The 21,121-nt window shown below is 36.2% G+C and overlaps 1 protein-coding gene across 4 annotated transcripts in view; it reads left to right on the forward strand.

The window, feature by feature from the left end:
- The window catches only part of WDR78 (WD repeat domain 78), a 71,890-nt gene that overhangs the window by 30,731 nt on the left and 20,038 nt on the right, over positions 1-21,121 (forward strand). For all 4 annotated transcript variants that reach the window (XM_031968919.1, XM_031968918.1, XM_031968917.1 and 1 more), the window contains exons 8-11: positions 11,817-12,008; positions 14,820-15,028; positions 17,397-17,483; positions 18,868-19,019. In XM_031968919.1, coding sequence (XP_031824779.1) covers positions 11,817-12,008; positions 14,820-15,028; positions 17,397-17,483; positions 18,868-19,019 — 640 coding nt within the window. The remainder of the gene's footprint in view (positions 1-11,816; positions 12,009-14,819; positions 15,029-17,396; positions 17,484-18,867; positions 19,020-21,121) is intronic.

Here is a 21,121-nt window from a genome sequence, read left to right on the forward strand (position 1 = left end):
GTTAAAAATTGATTCTGAAACAATGGAATACTAAGAAATATCAATAAGTCTCAACAGCATGAAAAGTTCACATCTGCTAAATAGTCATGGTTCCATTAGTTTGTTCATCTGTGTTCTTTTAAAACCTTTCAGTGCCAGATTCTTCTTGGATTGCTGTATGAATCTTTTGGGTCTTCACGCTGTTGCATGATGTATCACTTGCATTATAATTATTCCATAATTATGTGGAAAGTTGGGGAAGGGGTGAGAGAGGGCTTTACCCAAATGGTGGGATGCATCTGGATGCACTGAAGAGATGGTCCCCAACACAATGCATCTTTGAAGTCTTCCTGATGGTTTCTAATGGTATCCCATACTTTATTTTTATATTTATTTATTTTGCTGAGGCAATTGGGGTAAAGTGACTTGCTCAGAGTCACACAGCTAGGAAGTGTTAAGTGTCTGAGATCAGATTTGAACTCAGGTCCTCCTGACTTCAGGGCTGGTGCTCTATCCACTGTACTACCTAGCTGCCCTATCCCATACTTCATTGATGAAGATATTAGCGATGTATGTTTGTCTCATTGCTGTCCCTGAATACCAGTGTGAAAAGGGCAGATTAGAGAGATGAATGAGATAAAATTATTCTGAGTGGTTAATATGTCACCAGTCAAGCTCTGGGGATATAAACAGAAAAGCCAGGCTGCTCCTGTCTGTCTTACTCCAGTGGTGGGGGGAGACAATATGGACAGAAGGTTTGGGCAGCAGCTCTTAAGGAAGGGCCTGTGGTCCTAAGCAAAGAGATGGCCGTGTCTCTTCTCAAAGCCATTTCTATTTCCTGCCAGTTTCTGAGGATGAGCCGTGGACAGGACCAAGGGTTTTGGTGGGAAGAACTTTCATTTCAGGGCCTTTGGTAGCAGTGGCTGCAAAACCACTAGGAGCCGTTGCCAGCTGGCATCTCCACGTGGGCTCCTTCCCAGGACAATGGTGGAGGGCACTTAACTGGAAACAATGCCATTCTCCGGGCTCTTGGGCTGGCTGTCAGGGTCCAATGGCCTGGGACCTTCTCCCTTTCTTCTGTTCCTCAAGGGAGCTGTGCACAATGTTCTGAAACTGGTGCTAAGAGGAGGTTTGGGACTTGGACTTGTCTGTGTTGCTTGAAAATAGTCTTAGGGGGCTATGGTAGCCACTCAGCGTCTCTGGTTTTCAGGGATCTTTCCCAGGTAGGACCAGAGGGAAAGAAAGTAATGGGCACAACCTCCCCAGAGCAAGTTCTCAGGTTTCCTGGCTGTTGTTGGCTTTGCTTTTTCAGCCTTTAAGCTGTTTTTTGTAATGCAAGGGGTGGGGACCCATAGTGTCCCTTTGACTTAGTGTGGGGAGCTCTTTACCAGTGCAGTTGGGTACCTTCCCTGTGAGCATCTTAGAGAATCCCCTTGGGCTTTGAGAGAGCTTGGGACTTAGCCAGAATCACTCAGATCTTTATTTCTATAAGATAAATTCTAAACCCAAACAATCCAGGCAGCGTTTTATTCTAGGCAAGTGTTGATCCTTTGGGGCTAATAACATGGATATCACTTGGCATCCCACACTCCTTCCCTTCCCAGAGTCAAATAAAAGAGAGATGAAGAAAACAGCCAAAAATAGAAAAATTACATTCCCTACTCAGAGAAACTCTGCCTCCTCCCTCAGTTTGAGGTTTCCCTTGCCATTCTCACTCGAAGCTATAATCCTCCTCCATCCTTCTATACACAAACACACACAGAGTCCTCAAAGAGATGGAGAAAATCAGGGGCTTTCTACACTCCCCTCCTCCACTTGCCCAAAGAGGAAAGGGTAGACCTTGCTCCAGAGACTGCCCTAGTCTTGCTCTTTTACTCTTTTGCTGAATATTCTCTTCCCATTTCTTACACACGCAGTGGCTGGAGAGACACAGTCCCAGGCCTGCCCCACTTCATTCTGGCTCTGTGATCTTGGGTAGATCACTTAGCCTCACACTCAGTTTCTTTATATATTAAACAGGATGGTGGGGTACTGGAGCCTCTAAGCTCCTTTTCAGCCCCCAATCTCAGTTGCCCAAAAGTCCAATTTCTGTCCAGGGAATGAAAAGGGGTTAAGACTGAGTGGGCTATGGATGCTCTCTCAGTAATAGGTTTTCCTTTTGTCAAGCTCTGTGGTCATTGGTTTCCTTCTGAAAGGAGTTTTCCTCTCCAGCAGACAATATTTTATATTCTAATCTCTTAAAATTCTCTGCCACAATTTTTTTACTAGGCTGTCCTGAGAACTTCCTGATTTCTATTAACCGAAAAGTCCTGAGACTTCTGCCTCAGGAAGCAACTTCTGGACATGGCTGACTCCTCTCACAACCAACATCCTTTTTTTTTTTTTAAAGAAATATTTAAAATTTCCCCAATTATATGAAAACAATTTTAATTATCATTTAAAAATATCATTTTGAACTTAAATAGAAAAGAAATGAAAAGCACTTCCTTGTACATAGAACAACAGGAAAAGATTCAATAGAAAACCATGACTTTCCATTTATCACTGTTTTACTTTAAAAAAAAACAACTACACAATAATGCTGCACATCATTTTCAAGCTACTCTGCTTTTCTGTGCTTCCTTTTAAGTTTTCTTGTGTTCTCTGATCAACATTTTTAATATTTTTTTCTCCCTTCCTCTCTACCTGTCCACTTTTTGACACAGATTTAGAAATATATGGAAACTCTTTCTTCATCAAAAAAACTACCTACTCATATCCTTTGACCATTTAAGAACTGGGGAATGATTCATATTTTTACAAATTTAGATATGAGTCTTTTATCTGAGAAACTATCTATACAATTTTTCCTTTCAATTTTCTGTTTTTGTTCTAATCTTGCCTGCATTTGATTTTATTTGTGCAAAGCATTTTTAATTTAATGTAATCACAATTATCCATTTTATATTTCATTCTTCCATCTCATATTTATTCATAAATTGTTCTCCTCTAAGTCTGATAGGTCCATGTTCTCCTAATTTTCTTATGCTTCTCTTTATATCTAGATCCTATCTAGATCTATTTTGATCTTATCTTGCCCGATTTTTGCTAGACTACTCTCCAGCTCTCTCAGCAGTTTTTTTTTTTAACCAAATAATGGATTGTCCCCAAAGCTTAAATCTTTACATTTTTCAAACACAAGGTTGCAATACTCATTCACTCCTGGTTATTGTATGTTTACTCTGCTACTGATCTGCCTGCTGTTTCTCATCTGATGTCAGACACAATTTTGATAATTATTGCCTTATGGTATAAGCTCTGATATTGCTAAACCTCTTTTCTTTAGTTTCCCCCCCCCCCTTAATTTCTTGGACATTCTTGACCTCTTTTTTTCTTCCAGATAAATTTTGTTGTTATTATTTTTCTAGCTCAATAAAAATAATTGATATTTTAATTGGGATGGAATTGAATAAATAGATTAGGCAAAATTGTCATTTTTATTATATTTTCCCTCTCCAGCTAATTAAATTGGATTTTATTTATGTCAAGTGTTTAATAATTATGTTCATGTAGTTCTTGAGTTTGTTTTGGTATTCCCAGTTATCTTATACTGCCTACATTATTTTAAATGGGATATCTCTTATTGTCTCATCTTGCAGGGTTTGTTGGTGATATATAGAAATGATGATGATTTATGTGGATTTATTTTATATCTGCTACTTTGCTAAAATTATTGTTTCAATTAACTTTGTGATTGAAGCTTTAATATTTTCCAAGTACATCATCATATTGTCTTCAAGAAGACTTCATTTCCCATTCTGATTCCTTCAATTTCTTTTTCTTCTCTTATTGCTATTAGTAGCATTTCTCAAAAATATTTTATTACTTATCACTCCCTCCCCCAATATGCCTTCTTTTTTTATTACCCTCCCTGCTTCCTGTATCTTATTCCCCTCCTATTTTCCTGAATGGTAACATAGATTTCTCTACCCATATTGAGTAATTAGTAGCATTTCTAATGCAGTATTGAGTAAGATTAGTGATAGTTGGGCATCCTTGTTTCATTTCTGATCTTACTGGGAAGGCTTCCATTTTATCCCCATTACAAATAATGCTGTTGATGGTTTTGGGCAGATACTTCTTACCATTTTAAGGAAAAATGCATTTATACCTATGCTTTCAAGAACTTTGAATAGGAATGAATGTTGTATTTTGTCAAAAACTTTTTCTGCATCTATTAATATAATCAAATGATATTTGTTACTTTTGTTATTGATATGATCAATTATGTTAATAGTTTTCCTTATATTAAATCATCATTTAATGATGCTGCATTGCTGGTATTAATCCCACTTGATCACAATCGACATATTGTATATTGCTGTATATTGTATATTGTAATATATTGTTGTAGTCTCCTTGCTAGTATTTTATTTAGAATTTTTGCATCCATATCCATTAATGAAATTGGCTTATAATTTCTGGTTTTGCTCATCCTGTTTTAGATATGTGTACCATATCATAAAAGGAGTTTGGTAGGACTCCTTTTTTGTATATTCTTCCAAATAATTTGTTTCATATAGATATTAGTTGATTTCTAAATGTTTGGTAGCATTCACTTATAAATCCATCCAGTCCTGCTGTTTTTTTCTTTTGGCCACATTTATGGCCTCTCAAATTCTTTGTTCTAAAAATAGGTTTATTTAGATATTTTATTTACTCTTCTATTTATCCAGGAAGTTTATCTTTTTATAAATATTCTTCCATTTCACTTAAATGACTAAATTCATTGGCATGTAATTGGGCAAAATAACTCCTTATAATTGTTTTAATTTCATCATAATTAATGCTATTTTTATCCTTTTAATTTTTATTAATAGTAATTTGACATTTTTCTTTGTTTTCAAATCATATTAACCAATGGTTAATTTATTTTATTTCTTCATAAATCAACTCCTATGTAATTTCAATTTTATTAATCCCACCTTAAGTTTTTCAAATTTCCAGGTTGTGCATTTTTGATTTCCTTCACAAGCTAATTGTACAATATTTCAGAGTCTGATTCTTTTTCTACAGCAAAATAACGTTTTGGTCATGTATACTTATTGTGTATCTAATTTATATTTTAATATATTTAACGTCTACTGGTCATCCTGCCATCTAGGGGAGGGGGTGGGGGAGGTAAGAGGTGAAAAATTGGAACAAGAGGTTTGGCAATTGTTAATGCTGTAAAGTTACCCATGTATATGTCCTGTAAATAAAAAGCTATATATAAAAAAAAAAATTTCCAGGTTGGTGTTTCATTAGGAATTTTTGCTTTGTTCTTTTTCTAATTTTTAAAAATTGCACACACAGTTCATTTGTCTGTTCTTTCTATTCTTTTATTGATATAAGCATCTAAAGATATACATTTCCTCTGATTGTGACTTTTGCTGCATCCCATAAATGTTGGTATGCTATCTCATTGCTGACATTCTTTTTAGTAAAATTATTGTTTCTATGATTTTTTCTTTAACTCCCTTATTTTTAAGATTAGGTTGTTTAGTTTCCAATTAATTTTTAATCTGCATTTCCATGGTCCCTAATTGAATATAATTTTATTGCATTGTGATTTGAAAAGGATGCATTTACTATTTCTGCTTTTTTGCATTTAACTATGAAGTTGTAATATATAATCAGTTTTGTAAAGATAAAACATATACCACTGAGAAAAATATATATTCATTTTTATTCTCATTTAATTCTCTCCAGATATCTATCATATCTAACATGCAAGATTTTATTCACTTCCTCAATTCTTTTTTATTTATTTTTTGGTTAGATTGATCTAATTCTGTGAGGTGAAAGTTAAAGTCCTCTCAGTGTTATAGTATTACTATTTAATTTCACCTGTAATTCATTTAACTTTTCCCTTAAAAATTTAGATTTTTATAGCATTTGATGCATATAGGTTTAATACTGATATTATTTCACTTTACAGTATCTTTTATCATAATTAGTTTCCCTCTTTATTTCTTTTAATTAACCTCTTCTAACTTGCCTGAGATCATGATTGCTAACCCTGCTTTTTTAAAAAAAAATCTCAGTTGAAATATAATAAATTCTATAGCAGATCTCTAAGTGTGTATCTCTTATTTTTAAATGTATTTCTTGTAAACAACATGTTGTCAGATTCTGGTTTTTAATCCATTCTGCTATCCAGTCATGTTTTATGGACAAGATATCCCATTCACATTCAAAGTTATAATTACTAGTTATGTGTTTCTTTCCATTCTGTTTTTCATCTCTTATTCTTCTCATCCTCTATTTTTACCTAATTCCTCCTTACTCATCCGATTTATTTTTAACCATTGCCTTCCTAATCCATATCTTCTTAGAGAATCTCTCTCTTATTTTTCTTTCCCCTTCCTACTTTATTTTTACCTATTCATCCCTCTAAAAATCCCTCCCTTATCCTATCCCTCTACCTTTCTGTTTCTTTATAAATTTAGAAGATTTAGAAGATAAATCCACCTTTCTAGATGTATATTTTATTCCCTCTTTCACTTAGTTTTGATGAGACTAAGGTTCCAGCATTATTAGCCTTCTAACCCCACTTGCTTCCATTGTAACAGTACTTCTATTCATGCCTTATTTGTATTGAATGATTGCTCTATTTTATCTTTCCCTATCCATTTTAATTTTTAAAGATTCATTTTATAATACTCAATTCAAACCCAAACCTTCTATCTACATATTTTCTTTCAAAATACCCAAGTATTGATAACATTCTTAAGAGCACAGAAGGCAGTTTTCCTCAGTAACTTCTTGTAATATCATATCTAAAGTATTTTTTCATAGCTTTCAAGTAGTTCAACAATTCTTAAATTGTCTTTCCTCAATTTTTTTCTATATCAGTTTTTTTGTAAAGAGATATTTCACTTTCTCTTCACTTTTTGTTCATTTAAATTTTTTTTTTATATTTTGGTATCTTGTGATATCATTACCTTCCCTTGCCCAAGTCTAGTTTTTAAGAAATTATTTTCTTCTTTTAAAATTTTGAGTCCTAAATTCTCCTGCTTCCTCCCTTCACTCTTATAGGTGATATATGTACAATCATACAAAACATATTTCCATATTAGTCATGTTGTGAAAGAAAATACAAACCAAAAAAATCATAAAAAATGAAAAAAGTGAAAAATAGTTTGCTTGATCTGCATTCAGATTCCATCAGTTCTTTTTCTGAAGAGGATAGTATTTTTTTTATCACGAATCTTTTGGAATCATCTTAGATGATAGTGTTACTGAGAATAGTTAAGTCATTCATAGTTGTTCATCATGTGGTATTTCTCTTGCTATATACAATGTTCTCCTGGGTCTGTTCGTTTCACTTTGTATCAGTTCACGTAAGTCTTTGCAGGTTTTTTTTTTTTAAAGAGAGAAGGGCAAAGGGAATGATGTAAGCAAAAGCATTGAGGTAGATTATTACAATGTCCCCATTTCCTGGAAAAAAACAAAACAAAACTGTATTCCATATGTTAATTATTTAATCACCTGACATGCAATGGAAGAATTTGAATAGCTTTTGTAATTTCTTTCTGATGAAGGCCACCTTAATCTTTGCACACAGAGAGGAATCTAATACTATTTTTAATAGTAATATTGTTTCTTCTCATGATTTTTCTTTTTGCTGATATTCTTTCAGATACCACCAAAGCCTAAGAAAGATATTATTCCAGCTCCGCAGGAGTATTTATGAGGGACTCTTATTGCCACCATTGCTACTAGCATCTAAATAGGAGTGGGATATTTTTTTGTCTTGAAAAAACTTTCTCTACATCAATGGATGGTAGCATCCCCTTACTTTCACCCTCTTTCTTCCCTTTCTTAGTCAAACTCTTAGAAAAAGTTGCCTATATCTGTTGCTTCCATTTCCTCTCTTCTTATCCATGTTTTTTCTGGCTTCTGACCTCATTATTTAACTGCAACTATTTTCTGAATTAAGTAGGGTTAAGTGACTTGTTTAGGGTCACATATACAGTAGATGTTCATCTCAGGACAGATTTGAATTCAGGAAGAGGAGCCTGATGTTCTATCTACTGCCCCCCTCAGTTAACAGTGATCTCTTAATTACCATATCCAGTGGCTTTTTCTCAGGCTTCTTTATTCCTGGCCTCTCAGTAGTCATTGACCCCTGCTCTCCCAGAACATCTTCTCTTCTCTAGATCTCCATGACCCTACTCTCTTCTAGTTCTCCCTTTCATGTCTGACTGTTCCTATTCAACCTCCCTTTGATTCGTCATCCAAGTCCTCTTTAACTAAGGATGTCACCTAAAATTATGATGGTCTCTCTATCTCATTCACTCACTCATTTCATTCGTTCCCATAGCCTTATTTCTCTCCCTACAGATAACTTCAACATCTATTTAGCCTCGCTCCTGAGCTTCAGTTGGACATAGCCATCAGTCCGTTGGGTATTTCAGTCAGATGTCAGGTAAATGTTTCAAATTCAATGTGACTGAAACCGAGTTCATTGTCTTTTTCTTAGGACTAGACTTTTGTTTCTGTTGAGGATACCACCATTTTTCTTGAAATAGAGATTCACAGTATTCGTGTTGTCCTTGTGTTCTTGCTTTCCTCATGGCACATATCCAACCAATTTTCAGATCTTATGGTTTCTATCTCCAGGGCGTTTTGTGTCCAACTTTCTACTCATACAATTGCTCTCTTAGTTGAGGTTTTTCCCCCACTCACCTGCTCTGTTGCAAGGGCCTCTGGACTGGTCTCTTGGATTCAAGTCCCTCCTCATTGCAGTTCATTTCCCACAGTTTCCTGAGTGATTTTTCTTAAGGGTGGGTTTGAGCTCAGTGGATTTTACCTTGTCTCTGGTATTAAGTGTGGGCTCCTGCAGAGTTTGAAGCCCTTTGCAGCCTGGCTGCTGGCTGCCTCTCCAGCCTTTTTAAACATTGCTTCCCTTGTGCTCTCCCCAGGCCTGCTGTTTCTTATAGTCCTGTCTTTGCATTCACTATTCCCCATGCCTGCAATGTGCTACCTATTTACCTTTGTCTTTTAGAACCCCATTGCTTCCTAAGGAATGACCCCACCATTTCCAAGAAGACTTTCCTGTTCCCAAATGTTACTGTCCTCTCACCAAAAATTCTACTTGGTATTTATTTTGTCCATATTGATCTGTGTCCTGTGTCCCTAAGTACAAGATAAGCTCTTAAAGACAGAAATAATTTTGATTTTTATTTTATGTCTCTAATGGAAACATAATGGGAACTTAATAAATGTTTGTTATTTGTTTGATTGATAATCTGTTGTGTGCCACTATAGAAGAATAATTAAGGGATATATAAGTAATGAAATAGATTAGCTTCCTTTTTCCTCCCTTTTTTTCTTTTTTAAAGGAATAAAATAATTTATTTTAATACTTTAATACCAAACTGGTATAAATAGCAATAAGAGTCTTAGGTTTTAGATCTCTTTTTGGGAATGTCAGTAAGTGAATGTAAATAATTTTCTTTCTTTTCAAGGGAAAGCACCATTTATTTTCAAAACAAAGAATAACATTCTTTCCATAAAATCTATTCAATAAATAAGCTTGTTATGATAAAGTAAGGATAGATGATAGGGAATGAAAAGGGAGAAAGGGATCTAACAAAAGAGGACAGGAAGCTAGCAACTAAAGACACAAATTGCTAAATAATGCTGTACTTAAAAACACAGCATCACACAGATTTTAAGAGGGAAGAGGATTTACTACTTCTAAAAAGAAAACATTTTTAAATGCTAGTTTTCTTGAAAAATCCAACAAAACAATTTCCATTTTCTCCAAGGCATGCTCCTGCCCTAGTTTGCATCCACAGGCAAACCCTGGGCTTCTGCAGATATTTTTCCATTCTTAAATGAGTGAGAAATGTTGTCTTGGGAAAGCAGATTGGCAGATATTCTCGTAAAGATCAGTAATCTAGTAGCACTACTTAAACTGGGCTAGGATGTCTGTGACATTTATTGCATAAACCTTTTGTTGGGATTCCACTGGGACAGAGTAAAGGCCCCCAAACTCGTCCAGGTTGATATCTGCTGTTTACTTAGTCTGTCCCTGTGGGGCCTTTCTCTGTTTGTTCTGAAGACTGCCTTCCACTACCAACCTAGGCCCAACTCCCCTACCATCCATTAAATGGTCACTAAAAGCTGGGGTCACCAAAAACAAACAATGAGCTTCTCAGGTGAGAGAAGCCTCAGGGGGCAGTCCTAGTCCTGGCCTTGTCCTGAGCCTTTGTTCCCCAACTTGGCAGAACTTGTCAGAAATATCACTCCGGCCAGCCTTAGTCATTGAGAAGCCAACTTAACATCCTTATTTAATTGTTCTGTACTAATCTAGTGTCTTCGATCTGTACTTATTTTATATCTAATCTTATGTTATATCTATTCTGTTCTAGTTATATATTGTATCTCTTCTATTTATACTTATTTTGTATTTAGTCTTGCCATGATTATATTTTTATTTTATTTTATTTATATTTACTTTATATCTAGTCTAGTTATGCTTATATCTTTTCTATTATACTTATTTTGCATCTAGTCTGTGGTTATATTATATCTTTTTATTTTATTCCATTTATATTTACTTTATATCTACTCTAGTTATGCTTATTATTTTCTTTCTATTTATACTTATTTTGCATCTAGTCTCACTATGGTTATATCTTTTTTATTTTATTCTGTTCATATTTACTTTATATCTAGTCTAGTTATGCTTATATTTTCTTTTCTATTTATACTTATTTTACATCTAGTCTCACTATGGTTATATCTTTTTATTTATTCTATTTATATTTACTTTATATCTAATTTAGTTATGCTTATATTGTATCTTTTCTCTTCTATTTGTGCTTATTTTGCATATTATATTTTCTCTTCTATTTATAGTTATTTTGCATCTAGTCTCACTATGATTACATCTTTTTGTTTTATTCTACTTATATTTACTTTATATCTAATCTAGTTATGCTTATATTGTATCTTTTGTGTTTATATTTATTTTGTATCTAGTCTTACTATGACTACATTTTTTATTTTATTCTATTTATATTTACTTTATATCTAGTCTAGTTATGCTTATATTTTTCTATTCTGTTTATATTTACACACATATTTGCTATCTTCCCTCTTGGAAGCAGGCCTCATTTCATTAGTTGCATTTGTAGTTACAAAACCCAGTCCTTGGTACAAAATAGGCACTTAATAAATGGTTCTTTGAGTAAAATAAATGAATGCAGACATTTGGGGCATTAAAGACCATCAGGGGGCCTGGAGCACCAGGCCTGGAATCAGGAGGACTCATGGCCCAAGTTCCAATGTGTGGCCCCAGATACTTCCTTGCTGGGTGACCCTGGACAAGCCATGTTACACTGTTTGCCTCAGTTTCCTTCTTAGCTTGCTGCAATGTCTCTGACAAGAAAATCCAAATGGGGCAAGAAAAGTCAGATGTGACTGAACAAGAACCACAAATAAACACTTAAAGACTTAATGTTTCCCCTATACTTCACATTCAGACTTTTGAATGGAATTGAGTAATAAGAACTATTCTCTCACTGGTTTTTATCTAAAGCAATCCTTGTGTATCTGACTTTTTGAGAGACTGCTCTATCAATTAAAAAAAAAAAAAGGCTCCCCTGTCATGTACATTGAATCTTACCTGTAGCTCTTGAGAAATGAATTGAAAATTCATGATGTTTCAGGAATCTTGGAAGGATTCCCTTTTCCATCATCATCATGGAAGTAGAAAACCAGCTTTCACTGCTCCTGAATGACATCCTGTGGGTAATTTTTCATTAAACACGATTTCGTACTGTTCTCTTGATATTTTACAGCAAGTGAAACCAGTTCTACGATCGATATCGAAAGCCTCATTATGGCTAAAATTCACGAGGAAGAGGAAGATCGTTCAGAATTGATATTGAAGTCGGACAGATTTCAAGAGAATTTATTTTTCATGGAGAGGGTTCTCATGGAAAATATATTTCAGCCCAAGCTTGCAGCTTATCGACAGCTTCCTATCTTAGGTATTTTTTTTTAAAATAGATAATTATGTTTCATTCCTGCAGGAGAAAATGCACTTTCTCTGATATGGGGATCCTACTTATCCAGAGTGTTCCAAAAATCTGTCAAGAAGTAGTCATCCCTTCCACATCATGGCAGTCCCCATCTGGAAAATCCCCATAATTTTTTTGGCCTTCCCTTTATTGCAGAGAAGTCTGAATTTTCTTCTTCTTCTCTTTGGGTTATTTACAATAGCTTATCATAAAACTAGGGTTAAGCATTTGGTTATGGGTTCTGTGTTATCTTTTGGGTGCCTGTGGCTTCCACAATCTTCCCCAAATTTCCTATTTAATTTTCTCTCCTGACTTGTAACATATCAGAATTATGATGGGGAAGGTCATGATGTGGATGGGATTACTGGATAAAATCATAGAACTGCATGGGAGTGAGTACACTCAGCTTGACTCATAGCCAAACCTTGAATCCTCTTAGAAAGGAGTCAGCAAGGAAATCAAGGGAAAAGCCCCAAGTGGGCAGCACTGTGCCAGCCACCCGCAGGACCCTGCTCTAGAGCCGGAGGGGTTTCCGAGGCTGCCATTTTGGAGATGAGAACAGCGAGAACCAGGCAGGAGGTGGAGGGCCTGGTCCAGGCAAAGGCAGAGATGGGGTGATGGGGCTTCTCCACCTCCCCGTGGGACCTGGGGATACTAACACCAGGAAGGCCCAGAAGACTGACAGGCTCACATGGTGTCAGCAGTGGTGCACTTGGAGTTAGATGTGAGACCCAAGGCCCCGAACCTCTCCGAGTCCCTGTTCTTCCCTCTACAATGGGGACAGCGAGACCTGCAGTCCTGCCACATGGGCTTGTGGTGAAGATCAGTCAGTAAATAAGTGGCCCATTTAAACTGCCCTGCAAACCTTAAAGTGCTGTGTAAATGCAAGCTATTGTTATTATTGTTTGAGGGAGAAAGAAAAAAAAGCTTTTTAGATTATAATCCTATATAATAATTCTACTATAGTTATATAGCTTATAATTATATAACCATATAATTCCTCAATTGGCTTTCTCCTTATCTTTTAGTATAGTGTGATGTATCACAAGATGTTTAAATAAAAGATATATTCATATTTATTTTCCCTGGTAATGTCTGTAAAGGCCAGGCTTTGAAAAAGGGATATAAAATGAAGAGGATTTCTAAAATGGAGATTTTATGGAGATTAAATGGAGGACCCTTCCCCTATCTCCCGCTTTGTTTTCTGTTGAGAGATGCTGGTTCACAGGGAAAAATATCAGTTGAGACCTACGTACAAGTTAAAAAACAACTTAATTTTTGGAGATCAGGAAAACAGCTAATTAGTATATATATATATATTTTTTCATTTATATTGTATGTATATGTATATAATATATACACACATGTACATACACACAGAATATCCATAAGTATATATACATACGTGCACACACATGTGTTTACATATACGCATGCATGCATCCAAGTATTTTTAAACTTTGCAAATCATTGTGCATCATTTATCCCATTGGAGCTTACCACCCTGAGAAGTCGGTGCTATCATTATCTCCATTTTACAAATAAGGAAATTGAGGTTAAGTTTCTTGGCCAGGGTCACAAAGCTAGTATCTGAGGCCTAATTTGACTCCCAAGTCCAGTGCTTTATCCATTATGCCACCCACTTCCCTAAGAAGAAAAAAGATAAAAAAATTAGCTTGCTTTTGAAATATAAAACAGATGGCCTAATCTTTTATTAAATAAATATCATAAATCACAAAGCCAGATAAACAAGACAATAAAAAGACAGGAGACATCCTCAGCAGGGGGAAGGGGATGTCTAGTATATAAGCTTGGGGATGTGGCAAGGGCTGCTGAGAGCTGCCTCCCTGTCTTCCAGTGTTTGTGTCTCAAGTCTCCCTCACTGACCATAGCTGACCTTCCCTCCTTGCAGGCTCGCTGTCCAGTCTCTCCCACCACCCAGATCTGTTGACTCCTGCGCTATTGTTTGGCTTTCTTACCCAATCGGCCTGCTTTAATTTGTTGCCAAGAGTATTGGCTCCCAGTGGCCTGAGCCAGGAGAACCCTTTTCCAGATGTGCCTTTGAAACTTGCTAAGTCTCCAAAATGACCATGGGGAAAGAGGGATCCGTGCCCATTGTGTGAGGGATGGGTACAGCCCTGGAGCTCGCTGAGCAGAGTACACATCCCTGCCTCATTTGGCATTTTCTACACAAACTGGCCCATTTTAATAGAGTCTAAACATTTGCCAGTTTGTGGTTAGTCTTTTTGTCCTACTTGGAAACCTAACAAGTGAAATGATATTTTAGCAATAGAAACAGCTTCTGCTGTCTCTTAAAGGGGACTCTGTTGGATTTAGGGAGAGTTGCAGGTGTCTGAGCAGTGACTTTGATATCCAAGCTGACTTAATTGAGTTAATTACAGTGTGGGGATAACGCACACCAGTCATGTTTCCAGGGAGCATTCTTTATCCAAGCTGCATTTCAGGAGGAGGGAACAAAAATTCACACATTAAATAAATGTCTTTTGGTTAGTTCCATCCAACTAATTATTTTTCAAGGTGGGGGGCATTGTAAAACCACCTTGTTGGAATCATTAAAAGAGGGGCTTCTCATTTGTGGAGAGTATTTGGGGCAGTGTTGGGTTTTGCCAACCCCCACGGCATGAAATTTCTATATGTATATGTAATATATATATATATATATATATATATATATATATATATGTTTTGTGTGTGTGTGTGTGTGTGTGTGTGTGTGTGTGTGTGTGAGATAAACACATTACAAATTCTTTTGTGCCTTAGGCAAGGAGGTGGAAGAAGAGGACAGTTATCAACAAGTGCAAAAAATCAAGCTGATTGAGGAAGATGAAGATGTAGATATTATTGAAGGAGAAAATGTGGAGGCTTCGGAAGAACCCATCCCCCCCAATCTCGAACGGCTGTGGTCATTTTCTTGTGACCTAACAAAAGGGCACAACGTGAGCAGTATGGCCTGGAACAAAGCGAACCCGGTGAGTTGACAAGCACGTCTCGGGAAATCTCCTCTAAGATGGAGCCATTCAAATCAAGGCCACCAGCCTTGAGCAGGAAGGAAGATGGGCAAATCCCAAGGAGCTACTAGAACCCCATAAAAATTAGGAACCTGTGTCCGTGTCCCCAGCATTTTCCCCACAGGAGGTAGAGGCAGCCATTGGTTGGGAACTGTCCAGTCACTATCAAGTTCTGCTGCTGGAGACCTTGGCCATTCCGGAGAGTTAGAGAATCACAGACTACGGGAGCTGCCCCACCTTCCCATAGCTAATACGCCAGCCTTTCTATCCTATCCTTTTCTATTCTTTCTACATTTTATTTGAACATTAGTCATCATTCAGGAGGGATACCAGAAAGTTGGTTCAAATAGGCTCCTGTATAAGATTCTCAGATTATACCAAGTAAAACAACAAGATAAGATGATTTATTTTAAAGAACTATACTAGTATATTTATACATCCAAATGATTTGACTGTCACCACTTTCAAAGTAATCCCCTTAGAAGCCCGCAGTATTGCCCTTACATTACAAAAACATTTTTAAAATCCCATAGCCTTTTTGGAAACTCTTTTCTTCTATGTAATGGATGGCCCACGGGTTAGTCTTGACTCATTTCATTTCTATCTCTGGGTTTTTGTTCAGATTGTCTGTTGTGTTTGAAATACCCTCCCTCCCCTTGGATTTCCTGTCTTTCTCAGACGTTCACCCCAAGCACCATTTGCTGCATACCCAAGGTCTTTCAGCTTGTTTCTCCCTGAGCCCTTTAACCTCTAGTATCCCCATCCCAATATTACTTTGCATACATCTTTACTTTTTGTGTCTTCCTCTTGTTGAATATGTCACTTAAGGACAAGTAGTTCACTTTTCTCTTAGTATTCTTGGTGCCACACTCAGATTAAAAGCTAATTAATGTTTTTGGATAATAAAGGAACCCAAGCACTCTAGAGGTTACAAGCCAGGGCTGATGAATGACGCAGGTGAGAGAGTTATGTGATTCTGTTCTTGGAGGTGACTCCAAAGATAACCTGGGCTCTGGAAACTTAAAAAAATTATACTTATATTTTAATAACGTTGATTTTCTTTTTAAAAACATTTATTTATTTTTAATACACATTGCTTTATGAATCATTTTGGGAGAGAAAAATCAGAGCAAAAGTGAAAAACCATGAAAGAGAAAACAAAAACAGAAAAAAGAAGAGAACATAGCTTGTGTTGACTTACATTCAGTCTCCTTAGTTCTTTTTCTGGATGCAGATGACCTTTTCTGTGCAAAGTCTCTTGGGATTGCTTTGGATCACTGAGAAGAACCAAGTCTTTTCTAGTTCATCATCACACACATCACATCACACATCTTGCTGTTATTATGTACAATATATTCCTGGTTCTGCTTATAACATTGATTTTTTTTATCATCCTCTGTATTTTGTTTTATGCATTTAGAATCAATATTCTGTGAAGGAATTCATCCTAGTTTCCCGAGATTCTTGTCAGAAGGTATATCCTTGACAAAGAAAGATGAAAAACCCTCCCTTGAAAGCAAAAAGGTTAATTTTCTTGTATGCTTTATAAGGTGAATTCAAAAGAGAAGTCTTGCTTCTGTTTTATGTCATGGCAGCCCATTGATAGGTTTAGATCTCTCCCCAAGGTTTCCACAGTCCAGGGTTTGGGGGAGTGCACTGCCCTCCTTTGGGGTAGAAGGACTGGTATGTCCCAAAACATCGGCCTTATTTTTAGTCTCATAATAAGGCGCCTTATTCCCACAGAGTCTTTTCGTTATCATAAATTAGGAACTGATCATTTGTGTTAAAACCCATGTAACAAATGTATATACTTCGATTAGACATCTCCTTCCTACATAATTTATATGGGTTTGTGTTGGAAGAAGCATGTTTTTTGTATACCACCTGTGATATCTAATAAAACACTAGACACATTTTGAAGCTGTTCAAATTCAACTCTTAGATCTTTCAAATAAAAGTGATGAAGTGAAACCGAGAATCTGAATACGCAAGTGTGAGAGTATGGACACAGTAGCATGTGCTCATGAATAGGGGGAGGGAATGACTGTTATATACAGATGTTCTAGGCATATTCTGGGATTATTTTTTAAGTGACTTGTATCTTCCTTTCAATTTATATTACCAATAATTTTATTACACTTATAAACCCATATGCTTTTATCTTTACCTTAATTTTTAAAAATTTATTAGTTTGGCTTATTTGTTTACTTATTTGGCTTGGCTTAAGCCAATGTAGTTGGTCAAAATATTTCTCTAAAAGAGTAATGCATTTGACCACATTTCTGGGGTGTCTGAGTCATGATGTTAAATCTCTCCTTCTGGTTTTCAGGATCTGCTGGCTGTTGGTTATGGCCATTTTGGCTTTAGAGAACAGAAGAGAGGACTGGCTTGCTGTTGGTCACTAAAGAATCCTATGGTAAAACTGTAGCAAGAGGAACATTTTTTATTTGCTTAATGAAAAGTCTTTATTTCTATAATCAAGACATTAAAATGGGGACTTTCCTATATTAATTTTCTGAGGATTGAATCTCTAATAATTGAAATAACTTAATCTCTAAAATTGAAAGCTTGAAATAATTGAAATAATTCCACCTTTATTATTTTTTCTTAAAATACATTGTTTATTTCTGTGCTAGTTGTGGAATTTGTAAATATATACTTGCAGGCAGATTTCCCTAGTAGACTGTAAGCTCGTCCAGGATAGGGACTGGATTTTACCTTTATTTGTATTCTCAGTGCTTAGCACAATGCCTGGCACAGAGGAGGTGCTCAGTAAATAATTATTGACTAACTGGTATGAATGTCTCATCACAACTCCACTAATAAGAAGTAAATGGTACTTTCCTTCCCTGTATGAAAGATGTTTGCTAAAACAGAGGCAAAAAGAAATTTGACTGATCCCATCATTTTTTTTTATGCACAATGACATTTAAAATAGCAGCACAATTTCTCAAATGTAATGCATTTTTTCCTATTTTTTTCCCTTCTTAATTCTGGGCCTATGAACTGCATTAGTGCTAAAAATTACTTGCTAAAATCTGACCATTCATCCATGATTGGCCAACACAGATATTATTTATCCATTTGGCTTTTCCTGTGGAGGTAGTCCGAACAATCACTTTGGAGTCCTTGTGGATCTCTCTGAAGAGGCTCTGTGGAGCTCTGTGGAGGCTCATGTGATCAGGACACTGTCATCCTTATACAGGATTGCCTGACTATCACCCAAGAATCCCTTTTCCTTATGAATCTTATAATACACAAATTTTTAACCCAAGGTCTATAAACTCTTTCTAAAATGTTTTGTTAATTTTTGATATTTGGATTAGTATATTTCATCATTATTTCATAATAATACAAGAAGAAAATGGGAGTAAACATTTATACAGCTCCTACTATATGCCAGGAAATGTGCAAAGCACTTTACAAATATTATCTCCTTCCCTCCCTTCCTCCCTCCCTCCCTTCCTTCTTTCCTTCCTTCCTTCCTTCCTTCCTTCCTTCCTTCCTTCCTTCCTTCCTTCCTTCCTTCCTTCCTTCCTTCCTTCCTTCCTTTCTTCCTTTTTTCTCTCTTTTTTCTTCTTTTCCTCCCTCCTTCTTTTCTTTCTCTCCCTTCTCTCTCTCTTTCTTTTTCAAGAAATGAGGAGGAAAGAAGAAAAAATAGGTTTTTGTTAATTTTTTTAAAATATGATTTTTAAAAATTGCAGCAATTGCTCATCTACCAATTTTTAAAAATTCAACTAGTAGTTTAGTAATAAGAGAATACAGTTGTATTAACCATAGCCCTATTTTCACTTGCTCAGTGGCCAGAACGTGTTTATCCGAGTCTCCATGGGGTGACATCTGTGGATTTCTCTATATCATCCCCGAATCTTCTGGCTGTTGGATTCTACAATGGTACCATAGCCATCTACAACGTGCAGAGCAACAATAGTATTCCCGTCCTGGACAGTAGGTGAGATTCTAGGAAGAGTTTACTTTTGGTTTCTACAGCAGAAGAAATTTGTTCTATCTACATTTAAATGTATGAGTCAGCATTTAAGATCCCAAATAAAGGAGGTACTCAGGTTAAGAAAGTTTTCAGACACGTAATACATATTTTATATTTCTCTCTGCCAAGCCTTCTTAGCACTAATTAAAGAAATAAAAGGTAAAAGGTATCACCCACTCTGTCAGTGTCCCATAAGGCTGGTTTGCTGAGTCATTTGACAGTTGGCTTTTTGAACTTGATAGAATAATTTCTGCCCTGATTAATTTATTTATCTGAATATCTTAAGAAAATAGAAAAGATATCATGAAGGGTGGAAGAATGAATCTATGGACAAGAAATAGATCAAAGGACTATTTGAGATCTCACCTAGAATCTTATGAGGCAGGACTGAAAGTCACGTGAATTCAAGGCGTATATTGACTTTTGGACTTTTGGAAGCCTAGAGCCTACACTGACCAGCATTCATCCAGTGGTTTTATTAGACCAGGAACTTGAATGGTCTTTGCCAGAGCTGGAGATCAAAGTTCTGAGTCAAATGCCAGGAGTCTGACCTGAATCCCCCAGCCAGGAATCCTAACCTGTTTATATATAACAGAATATAACAGAAGGAGTGAAGGGAAAAACCCAAGGGAGGAGAAACTCTTAAAAATAAGAGGAGAAATGGAAGGGCTGATTAGTTGATTTGGAGAACACATTTTAATAAGAAGTAATGAACATAAATCATGAAAAATAATTTCAGCAAAAGGAATAGGGGGGAGGATAACTTCTGGAAGAAATACAATGAGCACCCACACTTCACCCCTTAAAAAAGATGCAAAAAAAAATCTAGAAAATGCACCAGACTGAATCTTATGGTGAAATGAGAGAAAAAATAATGAGGGTCCAGAGCAGTTGCAGTCTTGCTGTTAGTAAGAGGAAATGGTTTAGAAGCAAGCAGTGGCAGAATGACTCATACCCCAGAAACAAAGCCGGGAATCTCAGTTCCTTCTTCTAGCCCTGGCAGCAGGGCGGCAAGACCATAAGGAAATCTATACTTCTGTTACTCTGGTGGTTGAGTCCAGCAGCAGTCCAGTGTTATGCAGGCCCAAACCCAGGCCAGGAACTTACAGAACAGAGAGAGCAGTGACCATTTTTTGCTCAGGATTATACCACATTGGGAGCATTGAAAACTTGTAAGTCCTCAGCATGAGCTGTCCCTGAGAGCCGGAAAACAACAGCAGGACCAGCCCAGGGAAGGTCTGTGCAGAGTCCAGTACTTATCTTAAATCCAAAGTCAGGAAACAGGCTAGAAGAATGAGAAAACAAACAAAAAGGAATCTCACCATAAAGAATGGTTGTGGTGACAGGGAAGCTCAAGACACAAACCCAGAAGAAAGTGACTTCAAAACTTACTTATGTAATTCTTCAAAGAAAAAAAAGGCAATTATGAATTCAGCTGAAATTCCCAGAAGAAATAAAGAAGAATTATAAAACATTCTTTCAAAATGTATTTTTGGTCTTCTTTTTGTGAAATGAGGAAGAAAAACTGGAAAAGAAATGAAAACTATAGAAGAAAGGACTGGGAAGAGAATTAACAACTTGACACAAGAAATAATACACAGCCTTGTTCAAGCAGCAAACTTCCTGAAATTAGAAGGGACCAAATAGAAGTTTATGAGATCACAAGAAATAGCAAAAGATTAAATCAAAAGAAAAGATATCAGATATCTCATAATAAAAGTAAACAACTTGGTAAACAGATAAGTGAAAAGAAAAAAAAAGTATTATTGAACTTCTTGAAGGCTATTACCTGCCCACCCCACGGAGCCTAAACATTGTATTTTAAGAAATATTAACAGGAAGCTGCCTACATCTTTTAGAACAGATGCAAAGTAGAAATGAAAATAATCCATCAGTCACCTTCTAAAAAATCTTCAGACTAAAACTCCCAAGGACATTTGTAGCCAAAATCTAGAACTTTCAGGTAAAAGATTGCCAACAACCAGGAAGAAAAATTCAAATACAAGGAGCCAAAGTTAGGAGCACACAAGATTTAGCACCTACCACATAAAGAAGCAGAGAGCTTG

The sequence above is a fragment of the Sarcophilus harrisii genome, chromosome 4 (genome assembly GCF_902635505.1).
Source record: "Sarcophilus harrisii chromosome 4, mSarHar1.11, whole genome shotgun sequence".
NCBI classification, from domain to species: Eukaryota; Metazoa; Chordata; class Mammalia; order Dasyuromorphia; family Dasyuridae; genus Sarcophilus; species Sarcophilus harrisii.